Here is a 19,841-nt window from a genome sequence, read left to right on the forward strand (position 1 = left end):
CCCTAAAAGCAAACCCAACGCACAAGGCTACCTTTCGTTGTAGAATATGAAAGAGTTAATGTACGCAACTCCAAACTGGTGTAAGTAGAAAGCAAATCTAATTTTAAAGTTGCAGGTGGTGAAGTAGTTGCTGTTTTTATTCAAAACATTCAGAGTTCAACTTTATCCCAGGTGGTCTTTTTGCCATGTAGCAAGAGAAGAGAATGGTTTGAGCTCATTAGATTGCTAAAATATCTTTTGCATCTTCATCTCCCGTTCACTTTATTATAATGTGATCATTTTTCTTCTTTTTTTTTTTTTTTAAAAAAAAAAAAAAATCTTGACAAGAAACGTCAACCACGACCTCTTCTGCTTTGGTTAACGTGATGTTTTTATTTTACTAATATTTGCCTTGAAAAAAAAAATATACATATACATATATACACACACACACACACATATGCTGTCATCTTCTATTTTCGTCTTCTGTATATTATTCCAAACAAAAGTTCAGAGAAGGGAAAGAGGAAAAGCGTGCTGTGTTATTGATCTACCAAAAAGCCAAAAGGGGAGAGGGAGAGGAATCATAAAATTTCTAGAATAAATTTTATCGTATATCCTATTTCTATTTTTTTTTAAACTGTACAAATGGTGGCTCTTGGGTGCATCTTGGACCCTTGTCCCAATTAGTTGGATCTAACAGGAGGTGACAAACAATATACTTGACATGATTACATAAAGGGGTAGGAACATTGTGTTAAACTTCGTTCATTTGCAGGGATAACCGCTCAAGAGGGAAAATAATTTTTTTTTTTTTTTAAATTAGAAAAAAGAAAAAAAAAAAAAAAAAGGCATTCTTACAGTGTTGCAGAAGGAGCAACGAAAACAGCCACAAAAATCTACAAAAATTGGGCCATAAAACCGTATGGTACACCGTACACCATACATCATCTTCTGTACATACATCCACTGGAAAAGATCAACCTCAGAATTCACTCTTCTTATCCTTTGATATGCACCGAAAACCCCATCAAGTGAAGTGGCCTTCCCACTTCAATCCCAGGAAGTGTATAACAATGTAAATTGTAAAAGCTTCCTTCATCAGAACATCTCAAAGCTTCTTCCAATTCCGTGTCTCCCTTAAAATGATTTGCGAATTGACTGTCACAGATAAAGACCTATGCTCACATTCACTGGAACACATTCTTGAAGTAAAGAGAAACATAGAGATTTCTTAACAGGCAACCCACGGGTCCACGAGCAGGTAAGGGCATCAATCTCATGTACTATGAAAGAGCAGCGAAATTTTTGATCATCAGCTTCAGGTGCTGCAACAAGATGTTACAATATTACACATATCAGTGGCATATTGATAGAATAGAAAGCAAAGTTTGAATTTGACTGGTTTGGACTAATAACCTTCAATTCTTCATGAAGCACAACGAATATTTTCTTCAGCCGTTTATGTCTCTGCAAGAATGTTAAAGTGAATCAGACTATGAAGTTCAAAAAGAACACATACAAACAACAGAATTTGATGCAATTCTTAAAGTTAACGTTTACCAAATCCTAGAAAGAATAATTTGGATTTAACAGAATTTTATTCTCTTAAGAAGCTGTTCTCCATTCCATGAAATAGTGTGAAATATTTTGAGCAAATCATGAGGCATTCCTTGCATTTGATAAAACAAAAAGTCCAAAGATTTCCAAAGTATCAAAGCACTATCCTTATAGTAGATATTTAAATAGAAGTAGAGTTCTTTAATAAAGGACATTAACTTGCTTCCCTCAATTCTCAGGCTCCTCCGCCCAGACATACATACACACACACATATATATTACGACTTCAATAAAAGATTCCCGAAAGCTGCATATAAGCATGGAATTGAAAGTTCAGATTGTCTCAAAAGTCAAACACCATAAGCTCTATTCTCAGAACAAGAGACATTCTTTATACTACAAATTAGAAAATTTGTAGGCTGAGAAATTTAAGCAGTCAAAACTCCGGAAGCTTTTACAGTTCCCATAAGTTACCTGGATTGAAGGCTGAAGAATTTGCAAGCGTCTAGTGTTAAACATAACTGTGCAAGTAATGTGTCACAGGAAGGTACCACCACAGGTTAGAGGATGAGCTTTATTAAGAATGAAGTGAAATCAAAGTATCTTGATGTGGAAATTGTAATTTTTACACCTCCCAATAACTTTGAGGATTGCTTTCCTTATCAATCCATTGATTTGAACATCTAATTAAATTAAGGGTAAATTACACTTACCTCCCCGAGGTTTGGGCAAATCTCACGTGGCTAGAGCGTTTGAGGTTTATTACTCTGACCTCCCTTAAGACAATAAAAAGTCAATTATACCCTTATATGTAATATATTTTTAAAATACAAAATATATTATAAAATTTTAAAAAAATCAATTATTCTATCTCATCTCTCTTATTTCTCTCTCCCCTCTTCACCACCGTTACCCTCTCCTAAAAAAAATCTTTTAAATTAATAAATAAAAAGTAAGTGCAAGGGCAACTTGGTCATTTTATGAAAAAAATTTACAAGTTATGATGAAGAGGGGGGTTGTTGAGCATGCACCCAAATCTCAAAGGAGGTCAAAGCAATAAATCTTAAACACTCTACTTGTGTGACATTTGCCCAAACCTTAAGGGAGGTCAGTGTAATTTACCCTTAAATTAACTCTTAATGTCTTAACTCGGAGATTCAGTTTAGTATTTTATTAAAAGAAATATGATTTTATGGATTACGCACCTAACTACATCCCATCAACTTGATTTTTAGCGTGCACGACAAGTATCATAAACGCATCTAACCCAACAGTTGGCTTAGTAAAATATTTATAAGGAAACAGAGAGAGAGAGCGAGGATAACACCGGGGAGGGTTAAATCTAAGCATACTTACCTCTGCATGCAGAGAGGCAGTTTCCCAATTTGACCCCGTGGGGCCGTGAGGTCACAGCCAAAGTCCGCCATCTGACTTAGTAAAATATAAATCCCACTAAATTACAACTCACTCAACAAATCCATTTTTCCCAACTACTTGGGGTCGGCTACATAAATCTATTCTTCCATTACGCTCAACCTTAGACCATAGCCTCAATCAAACCTCATGTCGCCATATCCTTCCCTACTAACTCTAAACACGTTAACTTTGGTCTTTCATTCCGCTCTATCATCTTGGGTCATAGTCTCAATCAAACCACATGTTACCATATCCTTCCCTACTAACTCTAACCAAGTTAACTTTGGTTTTCCCCTTCCCCTTCCCCTTCCCTGCGGACGATGTCACTCTTTCTAACTAGTGCACTTAGTGATCGTCTTTGCACATGCCCAAACCATCCTAATCGATTTTCTATCCAATTAGTGCTACTTCAACCATCTCACAAATGTGTTCATTTCTAACTCTACCCTTTCTTATCTTGTAGCACATCCATCTCAACATTTACTTTCCCGCACTCACTCTATAATTATGTTGTTTTTTAGCTGCCTAACACTCTGACCCATAAAGAAAAGCTGGCCTAATAATTATTTCATAGAACTTCTTTTTCAATCATAGTGGGATAGGCTGATCATATAATATACTAGATGCACTCCTCCATTTGACCCATCCTCCATAAAGCTACAGGCAGATATAAAAGTAGCTATTCTTAACAAAGATGCAAGTCAATCATGCCTCGTGAAGAATATAATATATTGAAAGAAACAATGGAAAAATTAGTGCTAGATCAAGAAACAAATTTAATTGTCCATAGGCTTGGTCAATTGGTTCAAGTGTTATATGGAGTCTACACATGAAGCCCAACTTTAACAGAAACAAAAACAGAACTTACTGTTCCACACTGACGATAGGATTCCTTTAACTGCTCCAACATGTTATAATACCTCTCCATATCCTTTCCTTTGGCACTTTCAAGGTCCCTTCCTAGTTTCTGGAACTCAGTCCTGCACATAAAGAAACCAAACTGTTTTAAGTAACACAAAATTTACACCAAAAAACCCATTTCAACATTTTATCAGACAATTAATGATAGCACGGAAAGCACAAAACCTCAGGCACGAACAAATAAAATTTTAATACCTGTAGGACTCTAAAATCTTGTTCAATGAGCAGTAGCTATCATACTTCTCACGATACTCCTGCACATATTCTTTATACCTATATATGCATAAAGTAACAAACAACAGATAATATATGAGTGGATGTAACATATCAAATGATTTTATAACACTAGCATATAAAAGAGGGAAAAGAAAATGAGAAAAATTAATAAATTAAGGCATCAGTGTGACTACTTACTGAGATAAATCCTTTATTGGTCCTTTGAACTCTGGCTCCTCCTTCTCATACTTGGAATAAGAACAACTATTATCGTCTGAAGAAGATTCCCTCCTCTTTAGACCACCATCATTACTCTCCGTTAAAGAGGCACCCTTTCGTCCATTACTCAAGTCTGCCAATGAATTAGATTTTTTCATTTTACTTCCTTTCTTGGAATGGGGAACTAATCCTCGTTTAGAGTCATGCTGTTGTGGTGCACCACCAAGCGCTTTCTTATTAGTATCTCTAAACCTTTCCGGCACAATATTCTGATTCACTCCAGGTGCATTATGTCTAGTTTTACTACTCTCATCTGCGAATTTGTCAAAGTGGGACACGGTTTCAGCATGATCTACTCTTGAAATGAGTTGTGACGGAGGTTGCACAATTCTATTCTGAGGTCTTGTTAAATCTTCAATGTGATTTTCAGGGGTCTTTTTAGATGATGAGCTGTCCGGATTGCTGGGAACCTCAGCCCTTACATGGCCTGGGGAATGCTTTACAGAATCTATAGATATTTTTCCAGCCGGTTTTCCTTTACTTAAATCGGAGTTCCAGTAATCAGAAGTGCTTGGTTTGTTCTCCAACTGTTTGAAGGAACTTTTTCTTTCAAATTGCTTCTTAACCCCTGCTGTTTCTTCAGGCAACGGCTCACGAAGTTCACCTAACTCTAAGTCTGACAACTCTCTTCTAAGCATGCTGCCTCTCCCATTAATAACAGGGGATCTGTCCACATCGGATCTGTTATCAATAGTATGTGAGTTTGAAACCTGTCCAACCTCCTTAAATTTACCAACCACTTCATATTTTGCATAACGGGAGTCAGCTGGTGCCAAGTGCTTGTCTCCAACACCATCTGCCTTTGAACCTCTTGGCAGCTTTTTCTCAGAATAACCATCTTCATAGTGAGTTCCTCTATGAACTTTTTCTTTCTGGATGGGAAAACCTTCATTCACTTGAAGGCTCCTCTCAGAAAACTTAACTCCGCGTCCCAAGCTCTCAGCGTGTTTAACAGGTCTTTCAGCTGGATCAGGAGCCTTAACCCGCACACTCAGATCTATAGACCTTCGGTCTGATTGCTGAGAATCAGAAATAGGTTTTCCAGGGATTGCTTGGTTGTAACCTTTTTGTAAGCCAGAATCAACACTTCCATCCCTGAGGGCTCGATTTGTCATGGATGGACCCTTGTAAGGGTCGTCGATTAGCCTATTAGGAGAAAATCTTTGAGGACTCTCTGAGAACAGGGAGTCCCTCTCCTGATAACTTTGTGGTTGAGCCAAGCTTCCTGCTTTTACTCTTTTAGCATGATCTGATTTCTCAGTAAGGTGCTTTGAATCTGAAACTCTTTTGGATTTACCCTTGGATATTCTCTCAGAGCTATCAGACTGCTCATGCTTAAACGCATCCTTGTTTCCTCTTTCGCAGAACAACTTTCCTGTATAGACTTGGGTTTCTTGATGCTCATGACGATCAGGTGAAGAATATTTGTTCTCTCGACTCTCTTCTACAGCTTTTTCACCTTCTTCAGTAGGAGTTGAATTACTAATTATAGCCATCTCATTCTTCTGATCATCATCAGGTAAATCCTTCTCGATTTCAACTATGTCCAAGCCATGGCCATCTTGTTTGTCATCACTCTCATTTTGCAAAGGTTCAGCATCCGATGTCCTCCATGGAATTGGGGATCTAGAGAACCTTGGTTCAGAATCTGGCATCTTATGCTTGGATTCTTTGTCATCATCGCTTGTCATAATATCTACATCCTCATCAGACCCCTCCTTGCTGTTAGAAGAGGCATCACTTTCACTGTCGCTACTACTTCCACTCCCACTTCCCACTGGGCTTCTACTTTTGCTTCTGCTTCTACTATGGCTACCACTGTCACTTCCACTGTCACTGCTGTCGCTGTCACTATCACTATCACTTCCGCTGTCACTAGAGCTACCTGCTGGCCCTTCACTGTTGTCAGAAACCTTTTTGTCACCAAAACGGTCAGGTGAATGATTTTGGATATCAATTTTATCCAAAGAATCTGATTCTTCTCCAACTTTAGTATTCAACTCCGCCTGTTCCTCCGCCTCCTTAATAGCAGCTTTTTCTGCACAGTCCTGTTTGGCAGCAGGTATTTGATCATGGTTGTCTTCAGGCACAGGTGCTTGGTGATGACTATCTTCAGAATAGCTGCAAAATGAAAACATAAAACATCAGATCCATGACGGTGAGGACTCAGACATATGCACAGCACTATGCCAGTTAAAAAGGATTACAAATAGATATTAAAACATCAGATCCATGGTGGTGAGGACTCATATGCACAACACTATGCACAGTGAAACAGTTAAAAAAGAATAACATATATATATATATATGGTGGTCCTGATACCAGGCTAACCACCACGTAACCTTTGCAATCCTAACAAAAACTATAAACCAAAGTTATGAATCATGGTAGTTTTAATCAAAAACTATAAACCAAAGTTATGACCCATGGTAGTTCTTCTTTTTTTTTTGTTGTGGGGGGGGAGGGGGGGTTTTAAAGTTAACACCACGACAATGTCAACAGATAAGCTTATAAGAAATTACAATAAAGAAGCTCATTCATTATGTCACAGCAAATACCTGCATTAGTCACCAAAGTCATAAGTAATATAGTTAAAAAAATTCATGTATGTTGAAGTGATATCAAATCAGAAGTAAATGCATGCTGTTTCCAAGAATTATTCCAGTCTGAGAAATAATGGACAAGAAAATTGAGATTACTTAAAATGATAATTCCCAAAACGTAAGAATATCAGGTCAAAGAAACTAGAAACTATATAGTAAACAAAACTTCGTGCATAAAGATTTAGATTCCAGAATCTAAGTGAATGACTTGACATGCAATTGGCACACAAAAGAAACATGGGTAAAACAACACTTGATGTTACCTCTTAATTAATCTTTTTTTCCCTGTTGATTTAGTATTTATTTATTTAATTATTCCGCTGCATTCCATTTGCCCTTAATGTGAGGACGGTGAAGTGCAGAACATCGATCTGGCTACAAAGTAAACATGTAACAGGCACAAATACCCATGTTTCCACTTCTTGTCTTCAACTTCATTTTCACTTCTAGTTAATTAGTCTTGTCTTAAAAAAGAGAAGTTCTAACCTCTTCTTGCAGTACCGATTTCGCAGACTGGAAACTAATGTTGCGCCTTGTGTTAACAATTCTCATCTTTATTATCCTGTTATACTTATCCATTTTGTGATCTATAATTGAATTCTATTAATGACCGACTAGTAAATGAAATGTCTGCTTTTGGTCTTCTGTTGAATATAGTTTGCTAAAAAATGAAGCAGAAAAACAACCATACTATTGGAGGGACCAACAAACCCATAAAGTAACATAAAAATGGCAGTTACCTTCCACTTTCTGATGAAGGTTTCCTGAAGTTTTCCAATTCTACTCCTGGTTTCAAGAGATATCTTCCTGGAGCTTGGAAAGTAGCAATCTGATGCTCAAAATATAACGAAACGTAATAAGATCATTTACTGTTCTTAGAAACAAATACACCAAGGATTGCTGCCACTTACTTTTTTTAATATCGGTTCAATCTTCCTTACAGAATTGGGTATTGCATCTCCAATAGATTTCTCCAAGGCCTGTGATATAAAAATGAAAATGTTCAAGGAACACAAATACATAAACCGTGATAAAGATTTAATGGATGTTATGGAGCATGCTCAAACAGTTAAAGGAAGTTTAGAAATACTTGGATTTACTTCCAGCAAATCAAACTAAACTTGAAGTGGTTCAAAGTTATCCACATGCTTACCTTTAGGCTCATTCCCTTGGGGTTCTCCATGAGCAGAGAAATTAGCATACTTTGCAAATCCATTTGTTTAGCTCCCAAATTTCCTCTTAGTCCTGTTTTTTCCCGTACTGCTCCACTAATAGTCCTGCCGGGAACTTCTTTCTCAAAGCTGGTAACATTCTCTTTACTAGTACTTGAAATGGGTGGAACATCTTCTACACTTGTTAGACCCTTTGTAAGATTTCCAGCTCCGAATGGAGATGCCAGAGTATTAGAATGCTCGGGTGGAGAAGGTAGAGGTGAAACTGAGTGCCTGCCCTTTGCAGGAGTTGTTGAGAACAATCCAGATTTATTAGCAGCTTTTGGAGGGCCTCCAACAGCAACTAATGCAAGACAATTAAAGAAAATAAAGAAAAGAAAAAGATAAAAAGTATTCTCATCCTCTGGAATTTGTATATGAAAAATCTTAAGATTCACAACTAAATTCCTCGAGTCTTCGCATACAATTGTACATAACATAGGAACATTGAAAACAAAAAGCATATTTTGTATCCCAACTACCTGGAGGTGGATCGACTTTTCGCTTCTTGAATGGAGGCTCTTTCTTTTGTTTGAATCTCCATGGATTAACTGGAATAAAGGAAACAGTGTGGATATAATACAGTGATATAATGCAATTAAACCAAAGTAATCAGTTAATGAGGAAATTCATAATTTCTATAATTGTCATTCCAAAGTATCATCTCCAACATAATCTAACATTTGATATAGTAAAATCAATTGATTTACTTCTATCCGTAACTTCCCTTGATCTCATATAGTGAATATGTCAGCCTCACTGGTGTGTACTTTATTTTATTTATTTTTTTTTTTTTATAAGTAAAAATATATTAGAAAAACATTCAAAAGGGGAACGCATCCCTAATACAAGAGAAAAGATCTAAGGACCAATAGAATCCAAGAGATCAAAGAAATCATCAATCGAGGAGCATGTACTTCCTCTAACATAAAAGAATAAAGAACGAAGAATATGAATTTTTAAATTAGCTAAGGACGATTCTTTTCCTTCAAAGGATCTGTTATTTCTCTCACGCCACAAACACCACCAGACACAATGAGGAACAATCTTCCAATAAGCACGAGCTTGTTTCTTAACAGGACAGCTTTTCCAAGCGTTAATCAATTGAGAGGAGTGCTTAGGCATTACCCAAAAAATGCCTAAAATGCTGAAAATAAAACTCCAACAACCAAACGCCACAGGACAATGCAAAAGAATGTGATCCACGGATTCACTATCATCTTTGCATAAACAACACCAATTAACAATGATGTTGCCTCTCTTTCTCAAATTGTCCAAAGTCAAAATCTTCCCCAATGCAGCTGTCCAAACGAAGAACGCGATTCGAAGAGGGGCTTTAGAGCACCACACGGACTTCCAAGGAAACTCGGAACCAACGAAATTGGATAAATGAATAAACATAGAGCTGACATCATACCGACCATGAGCCAAAGGAACCCACAAAATATCATCACACCCTCTGCCAATATCCTTCTGCCTATACAAAATATCCAAAAAAGCAGAAACTTCCTCCATTTCCCAATCCTGAAAAGACCGCCTAAACCGCGCATCCCACGTAACTCCATTGTTATCAAGATGATAACAATCAATCACGAAAACATGCTTATTAGTTGCAATGCTATAAAGCCTAGGAAATGAGTGTGAAAGCAACTGGTCGCCACACCAAAGATCCTCCCAAAAACGAACATGCCTGCCATTACCAACTTTGAATCTAATAAGAGTAGAGAAAACATCCCATCCCTTCCGAATAAATTTCCACAAACCAACGCCTCCCGTAATAGTGACTGGAATAGATGACCAACCCCCACACCCCTCACCAAAACGACACGAGACAACTCTTCTCCACTGACGATGTCGTTCCCTTCCAAATCGCCATAACCACTTTCCTAAGAGAGCACGATTAAAAGGAACAATTTTTCGAATACCTAACCCTCCGAATCTCAATGGTTGGCAAACTTGATCCCAATTAACAAGATGATACTTAAACTCCTCTCCCCTTCCACCCCACAGAAAATCCCTCTGAATTTTTTCAATTCTATCAGCAACAGAACATGGAATTTGAAACAAAGATAAAAAATAGGTAGGAAGGGATGAAAGAGTACTCTTTATAAGTGTGACTTTCCCACCCTTAGATAGATACTGCTTTTTCCATCCTGCTAATCTTTTCTCATATCTATTAATCACTGAGTCCCAATTCCCAACCAGAGTAGAAGAAACTCCCAAAGGCAATCCTAAATAAGGAAAAGGAAAAGAACCAACTCCACACCCTAAAACAGTAGCTAAGGAGGAAATATCTGGAACATCCCCCACTGGAACAAGCACACTCTTTCCGACATTAATCTTAAGCCCAGAAACTGCTTGGAAGCAAGCAAGAGTGCACCTCAGATATCTGAGTTGAGAAATATCAGCATCACAAAATACCAAAGTATCATCAGCAAATAAAAGATGGGAAATCTGGATCTGATGATCAACATCTCTGCCAACTCTGAACCCCCTAATGTAACCCAAATCTTCCGCTTTTCTCATTAATCTAGTCAGACCTTCCATAACGATGAGAAAAAGAAAAGAAGATAATGGATCACCTTGTCGCAGACCACGTGTGCTAGCAAAAAAACCCACCGGAGAGCCATTCACAAGAACAGAAAACATAACTGATGAGATACAAGTGTCAATCCATTTTATCCATCTATCACCAAATCCCATCCTCCGAAGAAGATACAAAACAAACTTCCAATTAACATGATCATAAGCTTTCTCGATATCAAGCTTACACAAAACGCCAGGAACCCCGCTTCTTAATCTAGAGTCAACACATTCCCCAGCAATAAGAACAGGATCCAAAATCTGCCTTCCACCAACAAAAGCGTTCTGCGATTCTGAGATAAGACCATCCAACACTTTACTCATCCTGGAAACAAGAACCTTGGCAATAAGCTTATACATACATCCGATTAAGCTAATTGGCCGAAAATCCTTGATATCAGATGCACCGCCCTTTTTAGGGATGAGAGCAATAAAAGATGCATTCAAAGATTTTTCAAATGTGCCATGAGAATAAAAATCCTGAAAAGTACTCATCACCTCCTCTCGCACCACCTCCCAACTCTCCTTAAAAAAGCGCATAGTAAATCCGTCTGGCCCTGGTGCTTTGTCCCCGTTGCAACTAGAAAGTGCCTTAAGCACTTCCTCTTCCGTGAATGGAATCTCAATACTATCCCTATCCATCGCAGAAATAGTATTAAATGGAAGACCATCAAGAGTAGGTCTTCAATCCAAAGTTTCAGTGTAAAGCTGCTGGTAAAAAGAAGCAATTCCTCCGCGCACATCTTCTTCCCTCCACAAATCAAAACCATTAACCCGAATACTTCCGATATGATTACACCTTCTGTGAGCATTGGCCAGTCTATGAAAGAATTTTGTATTCCGATCACCATCTTTTAACCACAAAGCCCGAGACTTTTGACGCCACGAAATCTCCTCCATATGAGCAATCTCAGCAAAAACCGCTTGACAAGAGGCTCTTTGAGAGCGTAAAGACTCCCTACTCTGTCCCACCTCAGCTAAACGATCAAGCTCAGCAATATCAGCAAGGGCTCTATTCTTTTTCCATTCAAGATTCCCAAAAACTTCTTTATTCCATCTCTTAAGCTCAGTTTTAAGAAACTGAAGCTTTCTAGCTAACACATAACTAGCAGAGCCTGTGAAAGACCCTTTTTGCCACCAAGACTGAACCTTCCCTTGAAAGTCTTCAGATCTAAGCCACATGTTTTCGAATCTGAAAGGAGTGCGTCTAGACCTCAAATCTTAGTGCTCTTTGGTTGCCAAATAAATATAGTCTAATCAGTTATAAGACAATTGATCGTAGATATTATAGTTTTCTCATAAACACTTGAAGTAGCTATAAGACAATGAGACGGTTAAAGTACCATCAATAGGAAATAAAATGAGATGAAATCGACCAAGATGGTACACCAATGTGCAACAAAGACCAATAAAGGCACCACTGAGAAAGAGTGATGTGGTCCATATTAAGGTGAAGATCAAAACTGACTGGTTGAGATAGTAATGAAAAATAAGATATCATGTGGTCTGATTGTAGTTATGCCATAGATGGAGCCGAATGATGAAACAAGATTCAAGTAGCCAACCACAAATAGTCAAAATAAGGCTTTGTTACTCAACTAGGCTTTCATATTACTTTCCCAAAGCCACAAGAAAGACTTTTTAAACAGGTGTTCCAGCTTTCATTTGTGTTGATGTGGGTGTGAACATTATCAACAATTCAATCTACAACAACAACAACAAATGAAACCCTTTCTCAATTACTTGTGGTCGGCTTGAATCCTTTTTTTCCATTCTGCTCTATCTAAGGTCATAACCTCAGTGAAACCTTGTCATGTTTTTCCTTATTAATTTTAATCATGTTAACCATCGGCCTCCCCCTCCCCTGGCATTACCCTCAATGTGGACCATGGCACATTAAAAACGGTGCACTTAGTGATCTTTTTTGCATGTGTCCAAATTATCTTAATCAATTTTCTCTCATTTTATCTCTAATTGGTGCTAATTCAACAATCTTGTGAATGTGTTCATTTTAAATTCTATTGTCAACAATTCAATCTCCAACAACAACCCAACATTAGAAAATGGATGAAGGCATGCATATCGATGACATATCCATGGAAAAATTCCTAATTAATGCAAAAAAAATAATAATAATAAATAGAAGTAATATATGGTTTAGGCTCATTCCACAAGAAATATCACTCTTAATTGTTTGCTAGTTCCAATCATAGATGCATGAGTGAAAATGTAACCATGGCATCCAACTCCGATGGATGTCAAGCAAGATTATGTCAAAAAGTTAAGAGAGAAAACTTGCTTCAGGCCTTCAGCATTGTTGCATGTGACATCAGGCTTAAGTGAATTCTTGTGCTCCATTGATCTTCATTGTGGAAATCCCGAGTAGTCAGATAATAAGGGGCTAAAAATCACATATACAGTTACTGGACACGGATACGACATGATACTAATATGGGATACGACAATTCCTAAAGCATTAAGACACGGACAAGGCAAATAATAATTATATTTTTATATATGTTAATATAATATAAGACTAGTATTACTTTTCATCAAATTAAGAATCAAAAATTCCATATCACAATAACTAATGAACTACAAGAACAATTCTCTCATTAAAGAAGAGAGAATGGGTTGAAGTATAATTTCTACACTCCTTTTATAAAATTTGTTGTAATTTAAAATGCATGACTAAACAAAAGATTACAATTGTTTAAAAAAATGAAAGAAAAGGAAGAGAGAGTGTGTGTGTGTGTGTGTGTTGTGGAGAGGAGGGGGTGTAAAATAGAATTTCTATACCCTTTCTTAAATTAGGACTTTGTTGAAGAAAATAGCACTTTGTCTATGATAAATCACAGAATCTGTTGAAGAAGAAAAGGGCTTGTGGTGATGATGGGGGGAGGGGGGGTGGTGGGGGAATGAAAGAGAAGTATTGAATAAGAAGAATAAACTCGCCAACAGTCAAGCACCTATGATAATTGTAGCAAGTTTGAAACCTTGCTGCAAAAAGCAAGCAAGATTCTTTTCATTTCACTTTGTGATACGATTTCAAACAAGTAACAAGCATAAGGAAATCCAGTAAATAAAATTGTTTGATAAATTTCATACAAATATATATATATATATTCTTTATTTTCGGCCACCATATTATTGGAACTTTTTATAGAATTTCACATACTTTTAATCAACTCATCTTTTTTTCTTATTTTTTTAAGAATTCCCTTAAATCGGACATGTGTGTCCCCTGTGTGTTGGTGTGTCCATCAAAAAGTGTCTACAGCATGTCTGTCTCATTTCCGCCATTTGTCCGAAAAGGAAAAAGATTCAAACACATAATTAGCCGTGTCCGACCTTTTAGGTGTATCCATGCTTCCTAGGAGGGGGATTATCGAGAATTTATCTACACCCATTTTTTTTTGATAAGTAATAATAAATTAAAAAAGGCGTTCAATAGGGGAACGCATCCCGTGGACATAAAAGAAGCCGGGGTCTAAGGCCCCAAAGAATTTATCAACACCCATTGACAATGAGATTTACCAAAACTAGACCCTAAGGCGGCAATCCCACTATTTATCACAAGCAAGAATACAGTTCAATCACAAATCACTAAGAATCCAAGATGATGATGACCAAATATACTAATAAGCCTTTCTAAAATCTATGAGAAAATAAGACAGTCATGAAATTCATAAAATTTGATGGAGACTAAAAGGCTGATATCATATCAAAAGTATCAGCGAGGCACATTAAACCACAAGCAGTTCCATATACGTATGCCCAAAGGTTTATCAACTGTTAATGTCACCAATAAAAAACCAAAGTGTATATCATGCCTAACATTTCCATCTTTAGCCTCATATAGAGATCATAAATCCATTCCAAATCATTTGTTTTCAACATATAATTTGGAAAATAAATTAATAAATAAATGACCAAAACATTCTTGGAGTTCCTTGACCCTGCAATTTGGTCCCATTTCTTTTCATCCTCTCAGGGATTCAAATTACCGGGTGAGGAAGAAAGGAACTATAGTCAATTTTATCAGATAGCAACTTTATATACCAGAGTTTCAGTGCTACACAGACTACTCGTGCCAATCAACAACATAAACAAGAGTTGAGCATTTGTTCAAATGATTATTCTCCGTATATCAGCAAGGATTAAAAACTGGAAACTAAGGGAAAAAGAAACGCCTGTATTAAAAACTTACCCTCCACAGCAGCCAATGCCTTAATTTGACTTTTCATAGATGGATTGCCATGGTCCAAAACAATGGCTCTGCAATCAAGAAAACGTAATGTAATCAACTAAAAGCATAAAACACACCCAGCAGCTTAAGACATCATTCTCAACAACATGCCTTGAGTCAACCTTCAAGTAACTTCTAACCCAAAGGTATAACCTCCCTATCCTCAAAGAGGAGAGGAGGGATTCGAGCCCGGGAATGGGCAAAAAAGTATGTGTGAGTACTTACCTGATCAAAAATGAAAATAGAGAATATAAAATTGTTTTTCCAACACATACAGAATCAAGATATTTCATTAATGTAAACCAGTATTTTTTCCTTAGGTAACATGGATACAGACGGATAAAAGCAAGTCGAGAAAAAAATACATATAAATATGTTTAGGCCACAACTTAAGTAAAAATGAATCATCCTTTAAAATAATTGCACAACTTACTTGCGTGATTTGAGCTTTTTCTCGGCTTCCTCTGACCGCATTTTAACATGGTTCTTAGTTGACTCATCCAAGATACGATGTACATTCAATTTGCGCCAGGCACACCCAGATTCAACGAGCAAGCCATTTCCATCTTCACCACTTTGACGTTCTTCATATATGTCACAGAGGTCTCCCATTTCGCGCGACCATGTAAATCTGAAGTCCTTACCACCTAAGTCAATAACCTGATGCAACGACAGACTGCTTAAAGCTATGATTGATTAAAAATTTAAAAGGACAAAACCAAATAAGGTTAGATTACAAACTTAAAGTCAAATAGAACCCTTTGAAGTCATCGGTACCATGGAATCTTACATAAGAGGAGAGGATTGAGAAAATTAGATATACAACAATAAACTCCAGCCACGCATAATCCAACACATGATGGAGCAAGTTAAAAATAAAAAAATAAATAATTGGAAATTTGGTTGGAGAATGAGGGTACAAAATCTTTTAGAACAATATGAAACATCCAGTCACTGTGAATTAATATCATCCAGTCACTGTGACGACATTTGCATGAATTGGTACTTAATGACCAAATCTGCTTGCCAATGTCCTAAAGAAACCACTTGAGTCACGCCTTGTTAGTTGTTATTTAGTAGGAGAAGGGTTAGAAAGAAATGATGCCTTGGTAAAGCTAAGTCTACCAAGAAAAGAATGGAAGAAAGAGGGAGGAATTTAGTGGCAAAAACTGTTCCTAGGTACATGTACGTGATATATATCACCCAAGGGGCAGTATACCTCAGCCTCCATGAAAGCCTCAACTGAAATGAATGGAATTTATAGAAAGCCATAACTGAAACAATTTAGTTCTCACATAAAAGAACTACAAATGATCCAGCAACAACCCAATAACGAAAAAGGAAAAATCAAAACGTATTATTCTAATAAATAAATATTTGTACAGAGCTGAGTTAATGGTACTAGTTATGAATCAGTCCCTTTAACTTTATATTCTCTTTTGATGTGAAAAGGCATATCAAACAAGAAAAACACAAAACCCTACAACTAACTCAGCAGCTCAATAGAGGACAAAGGAATGAGAATCCCATTGAAGGATATCTTGGCCAATACTTTGAAGATAATGCAGTAGTTCAAAGGGTTTCGACAGTTCTCTGTTGATTATCAAGCAGCACCCTTTTTGCCCTCAATAGTAGGTGTGATAGGCTATTAATGAATTAAGAATTTAATCAAAATAGGAAAGCTTTTAAGAGGTGTGTAGAAATTAAACACCTTTGGTATAATTGAAAACCTATGCTAGAAATAAGGAACAAAAGGAACTATTAAAAAAATAAAAAATAAAAAATAAAAAAAACCTTCATTTTTCAGCAAGCGTGATCTTAGCCAATCAGCCATATTGATCAAAAATGCATTCTATTAGCATGTTCTGACTCTTTTAAAAGCGTTCAGATGTGGAGCATGACACGGGTGAAAATTTAGGCCCAATCCAGAAAATATACAGTACAAGCAATATATAATCCTACCAACAAGGTTCCACTGTCACATAGTTGCAAGTTTATTTGATTTAATGGCCCAAGGAGGGCCATGCTCCTTGTTTTAAGCATTCCTCCTACATTTTCTTTCTCCTAGTCTAATATGCATATGACCAGTTTAATGAAATATACAACAGAAATTCTAATAAAGAGGAAGGCCTTATAGTGGATGCCTAAACATCCAGAGACGAGGAATGGCGACGAATGGTAAAGTTATAATCCCCACTACAAAAGTGCACCTACAAGGATTCATTGACATTAAGGCCGAAAGGTGTAATCGATGGACAACAGAACTCAAGCAGCAAGCTAATGTCTATTAAAAGATCTTTCTGGCGTTCAACTTTGAATAATATTAAATTCTAACAAGTAATGCTACCAATGTTAGCAGCAAACTTACCCTTTCCAAAAAAATCATGCAATGCTTGTGGAATAGTGAAGGGCATTCAACAATGTGTCAATTAAAATTCTTGCTCTTTGTTTATTTAATTTATGCAGCTAATGCTTAAGGTGATGCAACAAGATTTTCAAATAAACCTGTTTTCCTTCTCTAAAATTCTTCTTTTAAAGCACCATCCAGTATTAATACAACTAAATTTGTACTGATTACACAACTTTTTCTGAATATCTCTATGTCAAGTCTGCATACATAGTCTCTGAAACTCTATCATGCTAAATTGATACACTAAGTACCTAATAGAGTTCAATTCGCAAAGATTTCCTCTTCCACCAGTTAAATAAAGTACAAGTTCCTAACTCAACAAAAAAGCACAGTGAATCATAAACCTAATCCAAACCAGAGTACCATCAACACTATCGAAAGATATCCATGCATTGGATAGATTATGAAAATTCTCAACATCCCACAGTTCTGTTGAACCCTAGTTTGCAATTAAAAATGCAAACTCACCATTGTATTAATGCCGGAACAATAAATTCAGTAACAAAACTAAGTACAAAACCAAAACTATGCATCAAATTAAGACTTCAATATCAATATCAAGAATAAACAAAACCAAATAAAGGACCATATTCGAATTATATGCGGCGTACCCAATTAAGCAAAGTTCATGAAACTTACGTTTCCAGACGAATTACTCCCATTAGAGTCGAATTTGATCCGTGCGGTACCGCCCTGTGCCTCAACGCGTTTGATCTCCTCGACGAGGTCTGGCGTGAGCCGTATAATCATGGCGAAGTTGAGAGGGTTGCCGGTGACAAGACTGAAAGTCTCTTCCGCCGCAGGAGGGGCTGAGGTGGTGGCACCGGAATTGCCGCTGCGATTGCGAGGGCCAGCGCCGCTACTAACCGAGAGGCGACTTCCGGAAGCGGCGGAGGGGCGGTGGAGAGGCGAAGGGTTGAAGGTGGAGTGGATGTTGCGCTTGCCGGCGGCGGCGCCCCCGCCTCGGCCTCCACCCCCTCCTCCTCCGCCGCCTCGGCCGAGCTTCCCGGAGCCTCCGTACATTGTGGGTCCGATTCGTCGCGTTTGGGGTTGAAGTTTGGGCCGGTCGTGCTGAATACGTTGAAGGCTGAAGAGAAGGAATCGAACCAGAGAAGCCGACGGAGAATATAATTGGGTTTTCAGTTTTTCATTTTTTTTATTTTTTCCCTATATATTTCATTAGAAATTTATGACTATTAAATTTTTATTTTTATTTTTTTCACATTTCTATCATGTTATACTGTGTTAAATTATAGCTGATAAAATTACTGAAAAAAATTATTAAACTATACATGAGAAAGTGGAATGGGCCAACTCAATATATAATTGATGCTTATGGTGAAATTTTCAAATTCAACTTTAAAAATCACACAACTCTATGAGTTCAACCTTTGTTTTTTAAAAATTTTTGTGTAACTGTCTCTCTTCTTCTCAACAATCTAAACATTAGCATAAAAAAATTTATAAATGAGTTTTTTTTTTCTTTTCTTTAGCTAAGGTAATTTATGACATGAGGTTCATTATACATATCAAACATGGATATTTTTTGAATGGTTTTTGTCAAATTTTATGATTTAATAGTTGAAAACAAACACATGAGAACTCATCATCAGACTTGATAATAATGAAAACACAATAGGATTCATTATATAATTTTAGATTATAAAAAACTTTTTTAATTGAAAGTGACCAAAATTATTTTAGTGGTATTGATTTCAAGTTTTATTTACAATCTAGCACAAAAATAAAAATAAAAAATTTGTTGCAATTTGAGAAATTCAAGGATTTGATTTTCAATTGCAGGTGAATTGGCATGTAATAACAAAAATAAATTTTAAATAATTTGGGGAGAGATAATAAGTATGACTAACCTCATTCGTATGGGATAGATTAAGACAATAGTGATGAAAAGTTTTTCAATTGTATTGAATTAAATTATACAATAACAAAAGATCAAAAATTAGTAAAAATAGAAGATTGTGGGTTTGCCTCGTATTTTATTAATATTCGTTGTATTTAACTCCTTGTCAATCTTTAAAAAATCCACACTAAAAAGTACTAAAGAATTTTTTATTAAACAATATAAAATTTTTAAGTGACCTAAAGCTTAAAGCTGCCATATTGTAGTGGGATTAGCTGTTTTATAAATAAATATGTATATATGTATATGTTTATATCTCTATATTCATATCACTTAATAAGTTAATATTTTACTCTTTATTTTGTTCATTGTTAATTTGTTACAGCTGATTGCAGTCATTCTTATTTTGTTATATTTTTCTAAAAAGTTAGCATTATTCTCTTCTCCTTCTAAAATTTCAAGGTACTCGTCAAAAAGCCATTGTGTATTGTCATAATATTTTTATAATATAGTATGGCTTGGGAATTTGAACACTATTTTTTACTTAATGGA

At 36.5% G+C, this 19,841-nt stretch overlaps 1 protein-coding gene across 1 annotated transcript; it reads right to left on the reverse strand.

The window, feature by feature from the left end:
• Nucleotides 1–385: 385 nt before the first annotated feature.
• LOC132282498 (uncharacterized) lies at nt 386–18,652 on the reverse strand. Its single transcript, XM_059784203.1, has 12 exons — nt 18,068–18,652; nt 15,452–15,678; nt 14,980–15,047; nt 8,669–8,737; nt 8,129–8,490; nt 7,887–7,955; nt 7,716–7,804; nt 4,291–6,492; nt 4,072–4,149; nt 3,824–3,935; nt 1,399–1,449; nt 386–1,307 (listed from the first exon to the last, which is right to left on the reverse strand). Exons 1-12 carry the CDS (start codon nt 18,449–18,451, stop codon nt 1,266–1,268), a joined length of 3,753 nt encoding a protein of 1,250 aa, XP_059640186.1. The 5' UTR covers nt 18,452–18,652; the 3' UTR covers nt 386–1,265.
• Between the last annotated feature and the right edge of the window lie 1,189 nt (nt 18,653–19,841).

The sequence above is a fragment of the Cornus florida genome, unplaced genomic scaffold, assembly GCF_030987335.1.
Source record: "Cornus florida cultivar Cherokee Brave unplaced genomic scaffold, ASM3098733v1 CherokeeBrave_3.0.0_Hap2_Chr11, whole genome shotgun sequence".
In the NCBI taxonomy this organism is placed as follows: Eukaryota; Viridiplantae; Streptophyta; class Magnoliopsida; order Cornales; family Cornaceae; genus Cornus; species Cornus florida.

Bases quoted from the DNA above. Each gene is read 5' to 3' on its own strand.
- LOC132282498 (XM_059784203.1), bottom strand. From the start codon at position 18,451: ATGTACGGAGGCTCCGGGAAGCTCGGCCGAGGCGGCGGAGGAGGAGGG. The intron at 7,956-8,128 runs GTAAGCATGTGG...TTTATATCACAG, and splicing joins CCAAGGGAATGAGCCTAAAG to GCCTTGGAGAAATCTATTGG. The intron at 1,450-3,823 runs GTAAGTTCTGTT...ACATTCTTGCAG, and splicing joins CCTATCGTCAGTGTGGAACA to AGACATAAACGGCTGAAGAA.